The 19,388-nt window shown below is 38.6% G+C and overlaps 1 protein-coding gene across 3 annotated transcripts in view; it reads left to right on the forward strand.

Moving 5' to 3' along the window:
• Positions 1-19,388, forward strand: part of LOC122837578 (adenylate cyclase type 6-like) — a 43,776-nt gene that overhangs the window by 22,289 nt on the left and 2,099 nt on the right. For all 3 annotated transcript variants that reach the window (XM_044128030.1, XM_044128038.1, XM_044128021.1), the window contains 20 exons: positions 4,124-4,273; positions 4,643-4,764; positions 6,410-6,521; positions 7,752-7,879; positions 7,990-8,148; positions 8,239-8,380; positions 8,503-8,631; positions 9,819-9,847; positions 11,300-11,447; positions 11,558-11,655; positions 11,790-11,877; positions 12,012-12,128; positions 14,365-14,514; positions 14,647-14,822; positions 15,026-15,058; positions 15,140-15,169; positions 15,435-15,567; positions 15,841-16,104; positions 16,221-16,425; positions 16,575-16,699. In XM_044128030.1, the coding sequence (XP_043983965.1) occupies positions 4,124-4,273; positions 4,643-4,764; positions 6,410-6,521; positions 7,752-7,879; positions 7,990-8,148; positions 8,239-8,380; positions 8,503-8,631; positions 9,819-9,847; positions 11,300-11,447; positions 11,558-11,655; positions 11,790-11,877; positions 12,012-12,128; positions 14,365-14,514; positions 14,647-14,822; positions 15,026-15,058; positions 15,140-15,169; positions 15,435-15,567; positions 15,841-16,104; positions 16,221-16,425; positions 16,575-16,699 (2,538 nt within the window). The remainder of the gene's footprint in view (positions 1-4,123; positions 4,274-4,642; positions 4,765-6,409; positions 6,522-7,751; positions 7,880-7,989; positions 8,149-8,238; positions 8,381-8,502; positions 8,632-9,818; positions 9,848-11,299; positions 11,448-11,557; positions 11,656-11,789; positions 11,878-12,011; positions 12,129-14,364; positions 14,515-14,646; positions 14,823-15,025; positions 15,059-15,139; positions 15,170-15,434; positions 15,568-15,840; positions 16,105-16,220; positions 16,426-16,574; positions 16,700-19,388) is intronic.

A 19,388-nucleotide genomic window follows, 5' to 3' on the forward strand; every position in this document is an offset into this window, starting at 1 on the left:
TACTAGTCTTATTGCAAAGGAGTGTATTAGTGGTAAGTGTATTCGTGGGAGCTTCAGGTGTCTCTGATTCTCAGATGGGCCACTTAACCACGTTATCTTGCTGGGTCTTTTCACAGCCATCTGTTTGGTATTACCGTGAAAGTAGATGTTAGAAACCGGAGTATCAGGTCTCCTTTGACTACACAGAACATCATGATATAGCGCTAATCGGCAGGCTTGAGCTTCTGAGTGAGTTAGAAAGACAATTGGTTAGCAGTAAAGGCGTGTGACGAAGTGGAACAAATTCAGCCTTACGTTCAAGGGAACAACCACAAAGCTTGTTGTGGAAAAAAACATGAGTGGATGTTCGGCTCACACACCTGGGCCCTAAAAGCCAGCTCATCTCACCTTTAGCCCTCCTGTTATGTTCGTTTGTAGGGTACAGCAAAAATGTTCGTGGGCCAATTTGACCCGGGGAGTGTTGAATTATGCAATAGTGTCAGAAACCAAAAAATTCCTCCAGAACATTTTTGTATCTGATTATTGACTCCAACACTGACCGTTTCAATCAACATTTGTGCAATGATGTGTTTTATTTCTCAGAAATGACAACAACCTACTTATTTACTCATTTGGACATAAAAATGGATTTTACATTTTATATGCCCACTGAAAAAAATCTAGACACAAAATAACAATAATTTCCTCAAAATTGATCTTTGGTAAAAAAAAAATGTTTAGATTACACTTTTTTTTTTTTTTTTTCAATGGGTGATCTTTATAATTGAACTTGAGACGCACATACTGTTCAGGGTCAAATTGCCCCACTGTTTAAAATCAATATAAATGAGTCAAGCAGAGAGTATTTATGTTTTCCTGACTTCTGCTGAGTGTCACTCAGTGTGGGTGGAGTTTGTCCACAGGAACAGAGAAAGTTCCCATCAAAAGTTGTATGAACGCCTGCTTTCTCACAGTTTCCTAGTGAAGTAAAGAGAATAGTGAGAAAGTGGGCTTGTGTGTGTGTTGGTGAAATATGGTTCATAGCTGCAAGGAAACGTATAGAATTGAAAATTTTTTAAATCTTTTTTTGCACTTCAACTTGACTGCCAGGCCAAATTGACCCGAAGAGTATCTATGTAAAATGTAGACCCAGCGGGTGGTGCAAATGTGTAAAATGAATAAATTTTCAATTCATATGTAGAGTGCACCTAATAAGACAAATAGAAAAAGTTTCATGCAAAAGAAATACTTGCAACTATTTAAAAAAAATTTTAAACTTTAAAACGAGTCAATTTGACCCGCAACATAACAGGAGAGCTAAATAGCTCTCAAGTGAGTTTCCTTTTTATAGATAGAATTAATAAGTGCCTCTTTTTTTTTCTCACTTCAAAAATCTGAAATTTGATTCTGTCTTATCTGAGGATGAAGTCTTTATGGATGTCCCCCTAATCTGGACCAGTCGTTTGTTTTCAGGCTGAAAAGTTGGCCAGAATTGATCGTCCTTTCTAACCCTCCCAGTGGAATTTGCCTCCCTCTGTGCTGCGGTCGCAGTGTCCTGTTTCAAGCATAGGTTGTTGGATTATCTCTGACTTGTTGTGACAACAAATGGTCAGCTCTGGTGTATACAGTGTAAACTCGTCTCAGGACGGCATGAGGGGGAAAAAAAAAAAAAAGTTATTGCTTTATTTTTACTTTCATCTGCTGATTTCAGCAGCGTGTGAAGGATAAACGCAGCAGCTTAACCCCTTATGATCCAATTGTCATTCAGAGTTTGAAAAAGGCGCTGACACGTCTATGAAAATATGCCGCGTATGTGTGTGGACAGATAACCCACCTCTATCTTTTGCTCCGCATCTCTTTGCCGCCATCATTTTTGATGAGCACAAAGTACAAGCATGCATACAAACAGGCACTGGTTTGGCTACATACCAGCACCCTGCAGACATACTGGTACCAAAGGAGAGATTTTTCAACTTCTTGCCTCCATATTAAAGCCTGCTACGAATACTGATTCAGTATCAGCTTTTGCATGGGCGCTGAGCCTGCACTTTTCTCTTTTTCTTCCCCCATTATTGATGATATTATCTGTGGAGGAAACACTCGGGCGCTCTGGTCAGAGGTCAAATGACTTTCCCAGGCCAGAGTGTGTCTCTGAACATGAAGGAGACGTGTGTCTGCGCATGCTCCAACGTTTTCAAAAGGAGGGGAAGTCCGGACACTCGGGACTCAGTTCGTGATGTTCAGTCTGAGGCAACTGAGCAGAAAAAAAAGAGAGAGAGAAAAAAAAAAAGACTTGCAGGCTCGGCTTACCACAAGGGGAAAACAAATAGACAGATAGACAGTCAGTCCGAAAAAACAAATAGACAGTGGTTGCAGGAGTAGAGAGGAATGTCTTGAAGGTCAGTGACCCCACAAATTCAACTGTACTATACTGCTCAGCTTAATCTGCTCCAGTCACAGATAATTGCATCCAGATTGTGGATTCTCAAAACTTCACAGCACATAAGTGGCAGCTACATAAACCTCTGCCTAAAGCAACGCATTAGCAGACATACATAGATGTTGTTGTGGGTTTTTTATTTAACCCCTCTAAATCATTGATTGCTTGATCAAATTATCAATTTCTTGCCAAAATATTCTGCACTGGACAAAAATCAATCATCCCTCAGTTGTTTTATATTTCACCTCCAATTAGTCAGAATATATTATGACATTTCCTAAAATACTTGAATGTTTTGAGATGTTAAAGTACCATTTTTTTTATTTTATTTTTTTAGGAATGCAGCTCCTAATCTCTGAGGATGAGCCACTATTGTTTTGACAGATAGCAGGGAACTTAATGGTCCTGGCATAAAGATATATCATTTATTTTCATTTCTTCAGTTGTAGTTTAACAATTAGCAATTAGCTTGAGAGAGATTAACTGGTATTTTGGTATCAACTAGGTGAAAACCAAAGTGCTTTTATCTGTATACTTTAAATGAAAGATGATTCATCTCTTCGGTCCTGTTTCAGAACTTCTTCAGACATGAAGAAGAGCTGACTTTTTGAAACTGTTCAAATGAAGCTGTTCATGGACTGGGCCGAAACTTTACGTGAAGGTACCATTTGGTAAACTCATACTGTTGTGGTATAAACACAACAATTTAAAAGAAGAAGAATGTGTACTATGAGTTCATTGCTTTTCAGAAAATTGCAATTAATTCTTCTGCAACTAACTTGAAACCGTGATTACAAAAGCTATGACAAAGTTATGCATGATTTGGATTTTAATGGACTTTATAAAATATTAAAACACTTCTAAATATCAGAGTAGCTAATTGCATGGGTTATTATGAATTTTTTAAAATTCTGCTTTCTGAAGAGTATCACAAGCTGATTACGATGCTTAGAAACTGGAGAAGTCCAATTACATCAAACATCAAAATAACACAAAAAAGACATTGAAACATGAAATAAATCAAAAGAATAAAAATGTAAGCATCACTTGAAACAAAAGATAGATACAAATTAAAAAAAAAGAAAAACAATGCGCAGACATGACCTGATGAATTAATCTTTGAACTTTATTGGAAAATTGCAGAAAACATTAATATTCTCAGCCGTCAGTCTGTCTCTCCTTTTCCTTTTTTACACCTTGATTCTTCAACCAATCACTCCACAGTATGCAAGGATTGTTTTCAGAAACATTACACAGACAAAATCCAAAGAAGAAAAATGTAGGAAGACCTTCAGAAAACCTGAACAATATTTATAAAGATAGATTTGAAAGGTGGCAAAAAAGAAAACGCCAATTATGACTAAAAACCTGAACCGTTTGCACAGAAAAGAAACAGTCAGTGTTGTTAACTATCAACCTGAGATTAAAGTTATTCTCAAATACAGTGTAAGTCATTAAGTGTTTGCAGCTTGGTCTGTGATTCAGAACACAGTGAGATGATGTCCTCTTACATTTGCCCATCCTTTACAACCAGATCACATTTAATGGCTCCTCACCTTCTGGTCCCTCCTATGACACAGAATGTTATAAGTTTCCCTCTGCGACCTCACCCACGTCAAGTTGAGTTTACTGCTCTGCTAAAACCGACGTGTACCTGACTTTCTGTCTCCCTTTCACCTTCCCTCACTGGTTCTTTTTTTTTAGATATGTGCCAACGTGCTGATCTTCCTGTGCGCTAACATCATCGGGATCTGTACCCACTATCCGGCTGAAGTCTCCCAGAGACAGACCTTCCAGGAGACGAGAGGATATATTCAGGCCAGGCAGCACCTGCAGAGGGAGAACCATCAGCAGGTACGCACACACCTGCGTTTCCTACCAGAGTCAGACAGGGAGCAGCCGTGCCGTCGTCCTCCAGGAAAACCCGTCGCACGCATGCAAATAAGCAACAAATGGGAGTCTCCGTGTCACGGACTGATTTGTTTCTCTTTTTTGTTTTTGTTGTGAGGTCAGAAACACAAATCTCCACTTCTTTCTAGTAAACTAAGACGTTCCCACACATATGCCAGTAAAACACAGTGACACATTCAGTATTTTTAGTGGAAAATAATATTTTAAAAGCCCTCTTTATGTCTGCGTGTGTGTGTGTGTGTGTTTCTCTCTCTCTCTTTCTGTCTTTTTTTTTTTTATTCCTCCCTCTGCCTCTCTCTCTCCCTTGTTTAGGAACGGTTGCTGCTTTCTGTTTTGCCAAGGCACGTTGCAATGGAGATGAAGGCTGAGATCAACGCCAAGAAGGAAGACATGATGTTTCACAAGATCTACATCCAGAAGCACGATAATGTGAGGTAAGCCCAGTAATGGACACTACCACTTAAGATGAGGTTGTACCTGAATGAGATGTTTTCCCCCGGAGAGTGACTGTTACGCATATTATGGTGTGAAGACACAGATATTAACCTAACCATGTTTTCAGTAGTACATTAAGAGAGGTAGACCCTACGTTTCCTGTGCCTCTTTCTCATCACCATTAGCACGTGGTTTTTGCATCCTGAAATGGAAGAACTCACTACTAATAGAGGAACAAGAAATAAACAGTTTCTGCAGACATCTTCTGTGGCAGATGACCCAGATAAGGAAGGTTGATTTACGGCGCTTAGTGGCATAACGCTTTGCTTCACCGCTGCCCTACTAAGATGTAAATGTTCCAGGAACAATCTATTACCTCGATGTAACCCAGATTAAAACCTTTAGTTTTTGTCCAGCTATTTTCAGGTCTTTTTGTGAAAGATTCAGCACAGAATCGCGTAAACAAATAAAAGTTGCTCATCATCGTTTTCTTCACATTTTAATGTTTTACAGAATTCTCAAATTGAACTAATTGTGAGCAAAATAATCAGTTTAATTCAGTTCAGAGTTTGTCTCCTTCTTTGTTTTATCATTGCAGAGCCTAAAAATCTAATACCGCCTCTGCAAATACCAAAGAGCCACCAGTGGTTCAGTGTTGAAGGTGAAATAATACCCTGTTTTCATTCACAGGGTTGTTTTCTTAGGTCATCTCACGTCATTTCAGCTGCTAAAAAATCCCAAGGCTGAAGTTTATCTGCACCAAATTAGGAAAAAGAAAACCTTAAAATGATTTTATTATAATGTGGTTTGGCCTCTGGCTGGCCAGTAGTAAATGTGTTTATTGTGTGGGAGTTAGTAAGACTTGTAAAAGTATTAATGTCTCTTGGATATTTTTTTTTTTTCGTTCACATTACAACCACAAACCTCAGTATGTTTTACTGTGGTCATAAATTACAGACCAACAAAAACTACTAGCAAATGGAAGAATGACACCTGTTTTTCTGTTTTAATTTAGTCTTTCAATTTGTATTTGTAAAATAAATCCATAAACCTCTTGCCCTTCCTACTTACACTATTATATTTTGTTCTTTCGCATAACATCTTGGTAAGATGCATTAAAGCTTGTGGATGTAACGTGGCAAAAAGTAAAAAAATAAATTCAAAGGGTATAAATATTTTGAAAGGCATAGTTCATAGGTGAGGGAAAATTATAAGATATAAATATAAAAAACACAACAGAGCCTTCTGAGACATTCTGAGTTTAAAAGTTTAAAACTTCATATATCAAAATATTATAGTTTAGATTAATCTGTTATATGGAGGTAAGACATTGGTCTTCCTGTTGTTTATCCTTGTTCTTCGTTTCTTTTAAAAGTTAGAGTAGCAAAGTCAAGCAGACCTGGCGACGGGGGTGGAGGTGTTCTCAGAGGGAAGGGATGGATGTGGTGACCTAAATCTGACTAAACGATGAGAGCCGCGGCCGAACGAATGTCTGCGACTCTTTGTCTCTTCTCGGCTCCAGTGGCATTCGGAGCAGTTTCCTCCTTCCTTCTGTATTTGATTAATCTAATTCTCTCTTCTTTTTTTTTTCTTTCTCCCTTCCTCCCTCTTACCACTCCCACCCCAACATCCCATGATCTGCAGCATACTGTTTGCCGACATCGAGGGGTTCACCAGCCTGGCGTCTCAGTGCACGGCCCAGGAACTGGTCATGACGCTGAACGAGCTGTTTGCCCGTTTCGACAAGCTGGCATCGGTGAGACACCTGCTGCTGCGACTTTCACCGCACAACTCTGAACCACTGACTCCAGCGCTACTGTGCAATCTGCAGCCTTAGCCGTATCGCAGATAAAAATAGCATTATGTACTTTGATAAATTGCAAACGCCACTAGTTAGATTGCGCAGATTTATCTACAGTTATGTCAGAAACTATTTGTCTCCTTAAAGATTTAATCTAATTTGCTTTGTGTAACATACCAATGTTACACAAAACAGAAAACTTCAATATCTGATAAAGTTAAGCCAACTAAATATAAGAAGTAGTTTTCATATAGTTACAAATTTTATGTGCAAACAAATATGCAATCATCCTGCGTTAAGCTATTAATTAAATGTAATTAATCACAATTTTACCAACTTTATCATTTCCAGCCCTTTAAGAGTAAGAACTTTTCTGATAACATAAAATAGACAAAAAGACCCCATAAAGGGACACATTAAGCCCAGATATAAAGAAATTCAACAACAAATGAGTCTGGAAAGAGTTACAAAACAAATTTGTGAAATTCTAGGACTTCAGTGAGAGACATCATCCACAGAACCAGAAAACAGAGAACAGTTGTGAACCTTACCAAGAGTTGCCTTTGAAACTTACATAAAGAGTATATCTCTGTCTTATCCATGAGGTCACAAATGAACCCAAAAGAACATCTACAGCACATCAGACTTTATTTGGCAGGATTATGTTCAGTGCTACTGATTTAAAAAATAGAGAGAGTAAACAAAAAGGCCTCTATGGTAGAGTTCTAATCGCAAAACCTATGCTAGAAAAATGTATGCAAAATGGAAAAAATTAAATGTCTGGTCATCAATTTCAGCTTGACGATGATGTGAGCAGCACCAGAAACCCGATCTCATACTGACTCAAAACAGAAACAATAGAACCCCGAAATGAAAGTAGAGAAGTGTTGCACTTAAGTTGGACCGAGACGCGATAAACAGCTGAGTTTAAGGAGGAGACAATTGCTTTTTCTTGTAGGACCTTGTTGGTTTGGATAGCATTTTATCTTAATAAACATGTTTTTCCAGATTAACTTTGAAATTAAAATTCGTGTGATGATTTGAGACATTCAAGTGTGGCACACAGGAAAAGGCTGAACAAATCCAAAGTGCTTTTAATCACAGAATTCCTAGCTGAACATTAGGTCTCACAAAAAACCCCCAACATTGTAGGTAAAATCTGTATTTTGCTCCTGTGTTGAACAGGAGAACCACTGCCTGCGCATCAAAATCCTCGGAGACTGTTACTACTGTGTATCGGGTCTGCCCGAGCCCCGGGCTGACCACGCACACTGCTGTGTGGAGATGGGAGTAGACATGATTGAAGCCATCTCGTGAGTGAACATTGGACACTAAAGCACTGAAACACAGAAACCGTCATGAATTGTTCGTCAAAGTCTTTTCTTTGTTTTTTTAACAGCAGTGTGTGTATTTTCATCTGCAGGCTGGTAAGAGAAGTGACAGGTGTTAATGTGAACATGCGGGTGGGCATTCACAGCGGGCGGGTTCACTGTGGGGTGCTGGGCCTGCGCAAGTGGCAGTTTGACGTCTGGTCCAACGACGTGACGCTCGCTAACCAAATGGAGGCCGGGGGGAAGGCAGGGTGAGAACGTCCGGCTCCACCTGCTGCTTGACTGACGGACGACCGCTTTCTCCGTGCAGCTTCTGATTTCTGAATTGCTCGTGTTCTCAGACGTATCCACATTACCAAAGCCACCTTGCAGTACCTGAATGGGGATTATGAGGTAGAACCAGGATACGGAGGGGAGAGGAACGCTTACCTGAAGGAAAACAACATCGAAACCTTTTTGGTGCTTGGCTGTAGCCAGAAAAGAGTAAGTGCTCTTATCTGTGTGGCTCCCCTTAAAATACCACACCACTGCCACATATTTCACACAAACAGCCGAATGCTTTTGGTCACATGGCATTAAGGGCATTCATTTGTTTTTCCTTTCAGAAAGACGAGAAAGCCATGATGGCCAAAATTCAACGAACGCGTGCAAATTCTGCAGAGGGCCTGGTGCCCCATTGGGCCTCTGATAGAGCTTTTTCCAGAAGTAAGGAGTCTAAAGTCTACAAGAAGATGGTGAGACTCCCTCCAAAACGTTGTCATGCTGGATCATTTTTTTTAGAGATAGATTAGCAAGCAAAATCTCACATTTACTGTGAAGAAATGGAGCTGTGTTTGAGTTTTATTGCTTATGTTATAAGAAGACTAATGCAGTGATGACATTATAGAGCTGAGCCTGTTGTGTATTAGGAACAGTGTCAGCCCACCCTGCAAGTTGACAGAGCAGGTGAAAATAGAACCATTGTTGACTGAAAGAAACAAGCAAGTCTGCTGTTTGCTATTTCACTGCAAACTGTTATGTAAAATGCTATGTTGGTTAAATTTCTTACTAGCCTTTCTCTTCTTAAATGCCATAAACACTAAACAGTAATCTGATTCAGCTACACTGAATTAAAGACTCACCTGGAGTGGCCATATTTGGGCAAAAATGTCCTTTTCTATGGGAGTCAAAAAGTGCCAATCTGTTAAACAACAACGAATCAGAAAATTATTATTGTTCTGTTATAATTGAAAATATATTCATTTTATTTCATAAAGATGCAGTGTAATAATCAAATACTGGAAAAAAGATCCACATTTCAGGAGCATTAAGTGTTTTCTTTATGTGTTTTTTTGTTATTTAAGTTGATGGAACAAATTACAATCAATAACAATATGTCCCTCTAATGTTCACTGATTATTTTAACGTGGTCAGAGCTAATATGTTCACACTCCTAGAGTAGTTTTAGACTCATGTTCATTAAAACCGTAATATTTGGACAAGGCTCTGTAAATAGAATTTAGGATTAAAAAAAAAGTGAGAAAAATTTGAAGGCTTTCTGTGCAGACATAAAAGAGCCACTGGAAATTTCAGAAAACAAAACAGAAATCACAATAGATCTCCAGGGGAGCTTCCTGGTTCTTCACCATTTCTCCCTCACCCTCTCCTTAATCTTGAAGTCTCATTTCCTTTTTATTCCTGCATTCTTTCTCTGTCCTCCTCCTCTGTCCTTTCTATCTCAGAGGGTTTGAGCCCTTGGGGCAAAGAGGGTGTAATTTGAAGCCTCTGAGCATTAATTAAAACATCAAACTCGCTCACAGGGATTAACCGTGCAGATGTCTGAGACTGTCTGTTTTCCACTTTTACTGTTGCTCGTTCTTTAGTTTTGAGACCTTTTTTTTCTTTCTTTCTTATTTATGCTCTGTATTTTTATTTTTCTCAGGGCATTGATGCAGCGTCCAGCAAAGAAAAGTGAGTATTTTATTCCCGGTTTTTGTTGCTAGGGCAGCTTTTATTATAAGAGGTTTTCTGACAGACTGTCAGTGTAGACCTTTCACTCTGTTGCCTACTGTTAGTTTTATTTAGTCAGATCCAGCGCAGCACTAATACCATACTGGATCTGGTTCTTCCTGCCTGTCATAACACAGGTCGATCCTCTCACAAACACATTTTCTCAGATGCAAACATAGACTAAACTCTGAACTACTGATGCATTTCTTGCAACTATCAGCCCCTCTAAAGGACTTTATTGTTCCTAAGCCAACAGTTTCACTGGTTATTGAAATCAAATCTGCCTAATAGGTCAACTAGAAGAGCTGATTTCTTACATTTCGTAGAGTTTTTGAAGGAGCATTAAGAATGCATAGTTGCAAAAACAAAGAGATAAATTGCCATGTACAACAAAATAGCTGTAATTTATTTATTTTTTATAAGAATTAAACTGATTAGAAACCTGAAAATATTCAAATAACTATCAGAAGGTCAAGAAAAAATATACTCCACATCATTTCTTGTGAAGCATTAAACTACTTACCAGAAAGAACATTGTTCCAGTTATTTCCAGCCAGAGTAAAAGAGGAAATTTAACAGAGCTTTAAAACCTTTGGAGATTAGGATGGGAGACGGAAGGAAGCTGCAGACCACCACACTGTCAGCGTTCTCATCGGCCTCCGTTCAGAACTAATACAAAATGACGGTTTGAGCCGAACATGTTCTGCCATCTTCAGCTCATGAGATCGGCTGTATAGCTGCAGATAAACATCTCTTCTATAGTCTTTTACCTGACTTACAGCGCTTCTTCTGGTAGAACAGGCTGTCTCTTTTGCTCAAGGTTTAGATGTCTGTAGTTTCTTCATTTCCGTTTCAACCTGGGCACCAAATGTAAAGAACGAATCCCCAAAAACATTTAACGAAGGCTTAAACACGGAACGGAGACCATAAAGTCCAGAACGTAAAAAATTTGGAAGTCCAGCAGAGCTTCACTGAAATTAGACAAATTACCTAAGGATGTAAACATTTATCACAACCTCAACTCGGCCACTTTGTTGGACAGAAGCTCTTTGAGAGTAACTTTCTGAAGATCGCGTGCCACCAGGACTTAAACTTCCTCTCACACCAAATCAGACAGAAATTTAGCCAATCTCAAGGTTTTTTTTCCTGCAAGTATAGTAATAATAACTTTCCATTATGATATGTTGTTTATCAGGCAAAGAGTTCAAAGCAGCTCAAGCCAGGACACATACAAAAGGAAGATTCAATCATGGCTTGGAATGTCAGGATGAGAAATATTGAGAGTCATTTGGCTTAAATAGTTGTTAATGTTTTCTAAATATTAACGTTTAGTAGATTAGCCAAAGTGAGCTGAAAGCTAAACCGTGTAGATAAGCTAATAGATTGGTTCATGCCACATTGTTTGTTTTATAGCCGTTGCAGTCAGGAAAACCAGAACTCTGAGGATGAGGTGGATGATTTTCTTGCACGAGCCATCGATGCACGCAGCATCGACCAGCTGAGGAAAGACCACGTCAAGAAGTTTCTGCTCACATTTCAGGCACCCGACCTAGAGAAAAAGGTTGGTGTTTCATTAGTTTTCTGCTATAAAACGTTTTCGTTATTTCTAAAGGAATTGGGTTGGAAAGTAGCTAAGTTTTTATCTGTTTCTTTCTTTGTTTTTATCCACAGTACTCCAAAAAGGTGGATGATCGTCTGGGCGGTTATGTGGGATGCACTCTGCTTGTCTTCTTCTGCATCTGTTTTATTCAGATGATAATTTTCCCAAAGTAAGTTCTCTCTTTGACAAACTGCACTTCCAAGTTATACCAAATTATGGCCAGGAAATGTGTTCTTGATTAGCTTACGAGGGGTTAATGAGAGCTGTACGTCCTAATGAGCTTGCCTTTTTTATCTTCCACAGAACAACACTTATGCTTGGTCTTTACATTAGCGTCTTCGTCATCCTCGCCAACATCCTTTTCATCTGTGCCATCTATTCCTGCCTCAAAGTAGGAAACAAATCCCTTCACCACTTCTGCTGCCAGATAGCTCCAGATAAGAGTGCTTATTACATGTCTTCAGCTGCCATCACTCATAATATTAACTTTCGCTTATCCGATCTTCTCCTCGCTTTATATCAAAGCGCTTCCCAGCTGCCTTCCAGACACTCACCAAGAAAATAATCCAGTCTCGGGCAAACAGTACGCTGGTGGGCGTCTTCACCATCCTTCTTCTCTTCATATCTTCTTTTGCTAATATGGTAGGCATCAGGGATGTTTGTTGAGTTGCTTTTGACTAATGAAACTGTTGTTTTGCATAAACATGTTATTTCAACATAGCCCACACTGTAAACAAGGGGCTTTGTGGCTTTTGTATTTGTCTGATCTTCCTTTAAACTGTCAAGACATTTCCTTACATGTGTTTCTAATCCAATTTCCGAGACAGTAGAAGAAATTCAGAACTATTCAGACTACAAACTAGATCAATTTGCCTAAGGGGGCCTGTAATTACAGGCATTGTTTCTAATCATAATATGCCACTGTAACCAGGATTTTTAAATTGGGCCGGGGGGTTTTCAGGGACTTTCTCTGGCAAATGTTCCTTGTTATTATGGTACTTTAAACTCGCAGCACTCCTTAAACTAAGAATAGAAACTATGTTCAGCCACCCAAAATAATTTAGAATATTTTTGTGACACCATCATTCTCTAAACCTATTGAATTACAGCTTTAATATTCACTAATGAGAATAAATGAGTTGAGGTCATTGTTGCTTTGCCTCTCACTGGGATGTAATTTCATAATCGTCATCTGTAATTCTTAGCAGACACAATGAGACAAGAAACTTTCAGGTAGATGGGTGAAAATGTAGAGAGTGTAAACTGAGTATACTGAGTGCCGATTCCCATCTGAACTGTATCTAAATAAAATTATTTTGAGACCTAAATGAAGAATTGAAAGAAGAGATTCTCCAGTAGTATTGAAATTGAGATTCAAAATAACCACAAAAGGTAATAAGCTGTATTTCTATTAGTACTGTAGCAGTACTATGCTAGTACCTTAACACTGTACTGGTAACGTATTGGTGTGTTATTTTTATAAATTATCAGATTAGTGCACAGATAAAATATGACAAAACTGACGTGTGTTTAAAATAGTTATGCAAGCATTTCTGTAACATGCAGATATATTGTATGGAAAATTCCTGAAGATCTCCCAAAAAAATGCTATGGCAGAACCCACTGAATATATTTTTATTTGTACCAGGTACACTATCATTAGTTCATTTTCCCCCCTCAAGTTTTACCTAAAAATAAAATAGCCTCCAGTAATTTTTAGATTTTCTTATCAACTTTATACTCTGCCAGATGTATTTAGGGTGGTTTTCATTGGCGTCCACACCAGACAGACCTATCACTCTGTTTTATTTCCAGCTTGTTAGATCATGTCTGTTGTCTTTTTATGCTCACAAAGGAGACGCTTCTATTGTCAACCCCAAAACCACAAAGCCCTTCCACATTTAACACAGATCCCCATTTAACCCCCACCTGCAACACAAAGGATAATTGAGACTTTTCTCATTTTAATTTAATATTTCTATTCCACATTTATCATCACTATGGAGTTTTTTCTGTTTTTCTCCTTTTATGAAATCAGATCTCTCTAGTGGGTTTACTTTTTATACTCATGTAAATGATTCTTAACATAATTGTCATATTTCTCAAACAAAATTGGAATAATGAGCAGAATTGAATCTTTAAATCCAGAGAAGCATGAGTCTGGCCTTTTCTTTTGTTGTTAAAGATTGAGAAAATAAGATTTAAAAGAAAAGTTTTATATAATCAACTTTGCTAAATAACAAAAGAATACCAATCATCTGTAGTCTAATAACTGTAAGATTATTTTCATTGTGAACAAAATATTGCAATCAAGGGAAACTATATTTATCTAGATTAATATGAAGAAGTAAAACATCCATTTAACAATCACATCAGCATTTAAATGAAACATAAGACTGATTTATTATTAAGAAAAATCAATAAAATAAAAATAAAATTTATTATTAATCAACAAACATTTACTCTCTGTCAGGAAATTAAAGGAACAAACCGTTTCAGTTTTCATCACAAGGTTGTTTGGCTGCAACCTTATTGCCACGTTGCCATAGAGACGTTATATAAAAAATAAAATGCTGAGAAACTCTTAGGACAACTACAGACTCTGAAACGGAAGCCCTCCTCCAAACGCAAAGCAAACGCTTTACCATTATGTTTCATTCACTGCAGAGGCTTCAGCTCTACTTCTGTTCAGTGAGTTTGGACCCCCATAGATATAACTTCAAAGCAATTTTCCAAATTTTATAGTTACTTCAATACATTTATATTACATGTCGAGGGTGGATAATTTGTTTGTTTTACTGACTCATCTGCCAAAAGGTGGCACATCCGGTTGTTCATCCTGTTCAATTTAAGATCAGATTTTGTCTTTCCTTTCCAGTTTACCTGCAGCAGAGAGAAACTGCAGGACTGTGTAGGACGGGAACTGAACACAACAGTGACTCTGTGCCTGCTGCACAACCTCACCAGGACAGCAGAGGATGGCCTGACTCTGTGCTCCAGTCAGGTGATGCCCTGCCATTTACCTGAGGTTGGTTCTGTTTCTATTTCATTCTCTGGGTGAATGTTTGGTGTTTCAGGTAAAAACTGTCCAAATATACAGCTTAAATCCTTCTCCTGCTCCTTTTTTTTTTTTTTTTTTCCGCTGTCTTGTGTGCTGCAGTATTTCAGCTACAGCGTACTGCTGACCCTGCTGGCCTGCTCCGTGTTCCTGCACATCAGCAGCATCGGGAAGCTGGCTCTGATGCTGCTCATCTATCTCGTTTTCCTCCTGCTGGTGGAGTGGCCTCAGGCGACCCTGTTTGACAACGCTGACCTGCTGGTCATTGCCAACACTCTGTAAGTCCGCTGCCAGGGTCCTGAGCTGACTGCAAACTAATCTTCAACTTGACCGGTTAATCTTACGTGTCACCGGCAGCTTAGCTTAGATTCAACCTACTTCCTTTTTAAAAAAAAAAAAAAAAAAAACGGTTTAAAACGTAGTAGTCCTATTTTTGAATGTTATGTCCTATTTCTGAATATGTTCTCATTTTTTACCACAGGCAATTACCACCTGTTAATGATTCCCTGCAACAGTAAGATGGTTTATATGTTGACTCCATTTTATTTAAGTGGGTTCATGTGTTTTCAGGACTGACTCTCTTTCTTTTTCCTAGATCTGGTTTCAATGAAACCGCAGAACATTGGTAAGAAGCTTTATTCATAATATATCCACAGTGCAAATCAGAAATTTACATAAGCCCCTACTTTCCTCTGAGAACAGGGAGAGCTTGCTGTGTTTATATATACTCACTAAATGTATGACTGCCATTTTTTGGAGGGAATTGTTACTAAAATATTGCATCCGAATATTACCAGGATGGGTGTATGCAAAGTTTTGATTGGCATTGTAGACATCTGCTTTTACTCAAAGGTATTAAAATAATTAAAAATTGTATTATTTTTTTTCAGCCTGGGGGTTCTGACCAAAGTGCCCCTCAGGGTCATGACTCCCATAATCCTGCTGGTGTTTGTTCTGGCTCTCTATTTGCACGGCCAGCAGGTGGAGTCCACCGCACGTCTCGACTTCCTCTGGAAGTTGCAGGTAAATAAGTTTCGCTTTTCCACTGAAAGCAGAAGTGTTTAAAGTTTGCAAAAGTCAAAAAGTCAAAGGTCAAAGAGCATCGCGTGTTTGTGTGTCAGAAGGTTAATAATCACCAGAACTGAAACTAGAGAAGCCAGGACAAATGTCAGTTCATCACAAATTTCCACCTGACCTGCTGTAGTATGCTTAAATGTCATGAACAATCAAAGCAAAACAAATACATCTTCAGAATTTGAGTATCCTGTTAGTGTAACTCCGTCCGTGTCTCCTCAGGCCACGGAGGAGAAGGAGGAAATGGAGGAGTTACAGGCCTACAACCGACGCCTGCTGCACAACATCCTGCCCAAAGACGTGGCCGCCCACTTTCTTGCGATGGAGCGGCGAAATGACGAGCTGTACTACCAGTCGTGTGAGTGCGTCGCTGTCATGTTCGCCTCTATCAGCAACTTCTCCGAGTTTTACGTGGAGCTGGAGGCAAACAATGAGGGGGTCGAGTGCCTCAGACTGCTTAACGAAATCATCGCCGACTTTGACGAGGTAAAATATGCACCGCCAAGCCGTGTAGATAAAATAATACAGGTGAACACTTTGGGGGTTTTTAACCAATAGCTCCGGTTCCTTCTCCTAATTTGTGCTTTCCCACTCATCTCCAGATAATCAGTGAGGAGCGGTTCCGTCAGCTGGAGAAAATCAAAACAATCGGCTCCACGTACATGGCAGCCTCGGGCCTCAACGACACCACCTACGACAGAGAGGGCCGTTCACACATCCTGGCTCTGGCTGATTACGCCATGAGGCTTCGAGAGCAGATGAAGTACATCAATGAGCATTCCTTCAACAACTTCCAGATGAAGATTGGTACGCTTGGAAGTTAGAAGAAAATGCTCCTGAAACATAAACCCTCTTTATGTTTAATCAGACACAGAAGACTTAAAATAAATTCATCAGATGCTGCATTGGTATATTTTTTAATAGTGTAACTTACTTGCAGCGTGATTCGTTCTCAGGGTTGAACATGGGGCCTGTTGTGGCAGGGGTGATTGGCGCCAGGAAACCCCAGTATGACATCTGGGGAAACACAGTTAATGTGGCCAGCCGAATGGACAGCACTGGAGTACCGGACTACATACAGGTACGTCGTTTGCAGTAGACCGTGTTCAGAAACTGCTTCAAAGTTTTTACTTGTATATTACAACACGTTTATCATTTTAATTGAGTTTTTTTTTTTTTTTTGTTGTTGTAAAAACAGCAAAGAATCAAAGTAAATTAAAAAAAAGTTTTGGTGAGATAAGAAAGAAAAAAAACATCTAGTAAAAGTTTCAGAGTGAAGTTAAAAAAGACAATGATACATTGTGTTGGTATTGGATTCAGGACCATGGAGTTTCTTCTTCAATTCTTTCTAGGCAATTTTTGCTATTTTGTACCCACTGACATTTCTTTAGGATGGCGTCAGCATGTTGCTCCAACACAGGATAACTCAGTAAAAAGGTTGCCATGTGGTGTTGGTGTAGTCGTTGTTGCAGTTGGAAACAACGGGATCTATTCCAGCTTCCTACTCTGCCACATGATTATGAACCATTAGGAAAGATGCTTTTACCCAAATTGTCTACTGATCTCTGTATCTGTATGAATTGGTGCAGAGTTGTTCTGAGTACACATAAACTACAAATTACAAATTGGATCTGTTCATATTCTATCATTTCTTGAGGTTACATTCTGTGTGAATTGGTCCAACAACCACGGCAACAACATAAAAAAAAAATGATTCTTTGCATCTTGTTCCTGCTGAGCAGTTTCCTGCAGTACTGGGCTAATCTTAGCATGTTTATTCTTTGTTTTGATATGGCTCATTGATAGTTTAGCTGTTAATATTCCTGTGCAGTTATATTTCATTGTGTGTGTACAAAACTTGAAATGAAAAAAACAGCTATTCTACTTCAAGAACTGAACTATGTTTTAGCGTCCTGCATTGAAAGCTGTGGGTGAGCACAGCTGATGCAGCAGGGCACAAAACACAAAGAGGCTGGAAGCAGAAAGGATGTTAAATGGCTCCGATGAAAATGTGTGAATAGTTTCAAAAGAAGGTTGTCTTGCAAATGTGGCTGTGTCGCGTTGGACATCGTCATCATGCAGTTTTTGGGAGTGGAGTTTAGTCAGAAACTTCAAAACACCAATCATTCAAAAATGTCTTGAATGGACTGTGAATGAATTGTGGACGAGTTAGCAAACTTATAATCCAGTTGTGGAGCTGAATCCTGTTTCCTAGGAAGGTGAGAATAAGGATTTAGCTTAAATCAAAAGTCCTAAATCTTAAATCATTAACAAAACTTACCTTAGTGTAACAATAAATGCTTTCCCAAAAGGTCTCTTAAAGGGTTTATTTGCCTGAAAAGCAACAAATTCTATGAAAAAGATCTAGAATCACACAATATAAATATTAATGAGCTAAAGTGAAGTAAGAAGCAATTTGTTTAAAGTTGAAATGTAATTTATTTGGGAGCGATAATACACTTCAATTAACATTTATGTCAGAATTAGCCAAAAGACAATTTTTTTCTTCTTTTGTCCCTATTGTTTTAAATCCAGATTTAAGTTTCTAGTATTTTCCTGACTTCATAAAGCTGTGTCTAAAGTCATTAAATTCGTGCTATGCGATTCAGGTCCACACCTCTGGCAGATTCTTAGAAAATCAGTCATGAAGGCTCTGCTCAGTGTTTGCTCCTACACAAATCTGGGTCACTTGTGTCCATTCACATGCGAATCATTATGAAAATGACATCTAATTAGGTTTTTTTTTGTTGTGTTTTTTTCCCCACAAACTCAGACTTCCCCGTAGAGTCGATAGAGCTTATGCTCAGAGTAAACAACTCAAAGCAAATCACAATAATCACTAAAAAATGTTATGCATTTGCAGAGGTGTCATCTTGCAAGAATCTCAGTTACTGCCAGACATGTTGTGTTCCAGCAGATATGCTCCTCGTTGAATGTCCCTTTGGGATCAGGCAGAAAGCTAAATTTAAATTTCCCCTGGAGACAAAGCTGCTGCCATGGGTCAACGTCATAATCATAAACATCTACCAGATGTTAAAGCATGTCTTCAAATGTTTTATGCACATGCAAAGCTAAAGGTTTAGGGGGATAGGGAAGATAAGGAAGAGCACTGCTGCGCCCTGTAGGACAGTTTGTGGTACTGCAGCTCCAAATGTTTAACCATTTTAATTTCACTACCAAATAAGTAAAAGGCATCTAAAATAACAAAAATGAACACTTTCAGTTTGTAAAATAAAAATAAAAAACATATATATTTATTGCTATTTCCTGGTAATTTCCTTAAACTTCATCTAGGAGGTGATTTGAAAAAGCTCAAAAACATTGGATATTCAATTTGTAATTGAACATAATGATTCATAATTGATCAAATATAATGCATTTTGAAATATCAGTGCATAATATTATTTACAGTGGAGTGAAAAGTACGTGCTTTCCACATTGTGTAGCGTTTCCACCACAAACTTCAGGTGCTTTTTACAGGCCAACACAAAGCAATCTGAAAGGAAAGAGAAATGACTCTTGGGTTTCAAAATGTTTTCAAATAAAAAAAATCTGAAAAGGGTTACTGTGCATAAATTGATTTCAACTAACTGCTTTCAAAGGTTACCTAATTAGCAAATTGAGACCATCTGCATGCGATTTAATCTCAGCCATTCTGTGAAGGCCTCAGAAATTGTGAGAAAATAAAAGGAAAAAGGAGCCTCATGGAAACCAAGGAACACAGAAGGTCAGAGATAAAGTTGTGGAGATGCTTAAAGCAAAGCTAGGGT

This window comes from Gambusia affinis, linkage group LG01 (genome assembly GCF_019740435.1).
Source record: "Gambusia affinis linkage group LG01, SWU_Gaff_1.0, whole genome shotgun sequence".
In the NCBI taxonomy this organism is placed as follows: Eukaryota; Metazoa; Chordata; class Actinopteri; order Cyprinodontiformes; family Poeciliidae; genus Gambusia; species Gambusia affinis.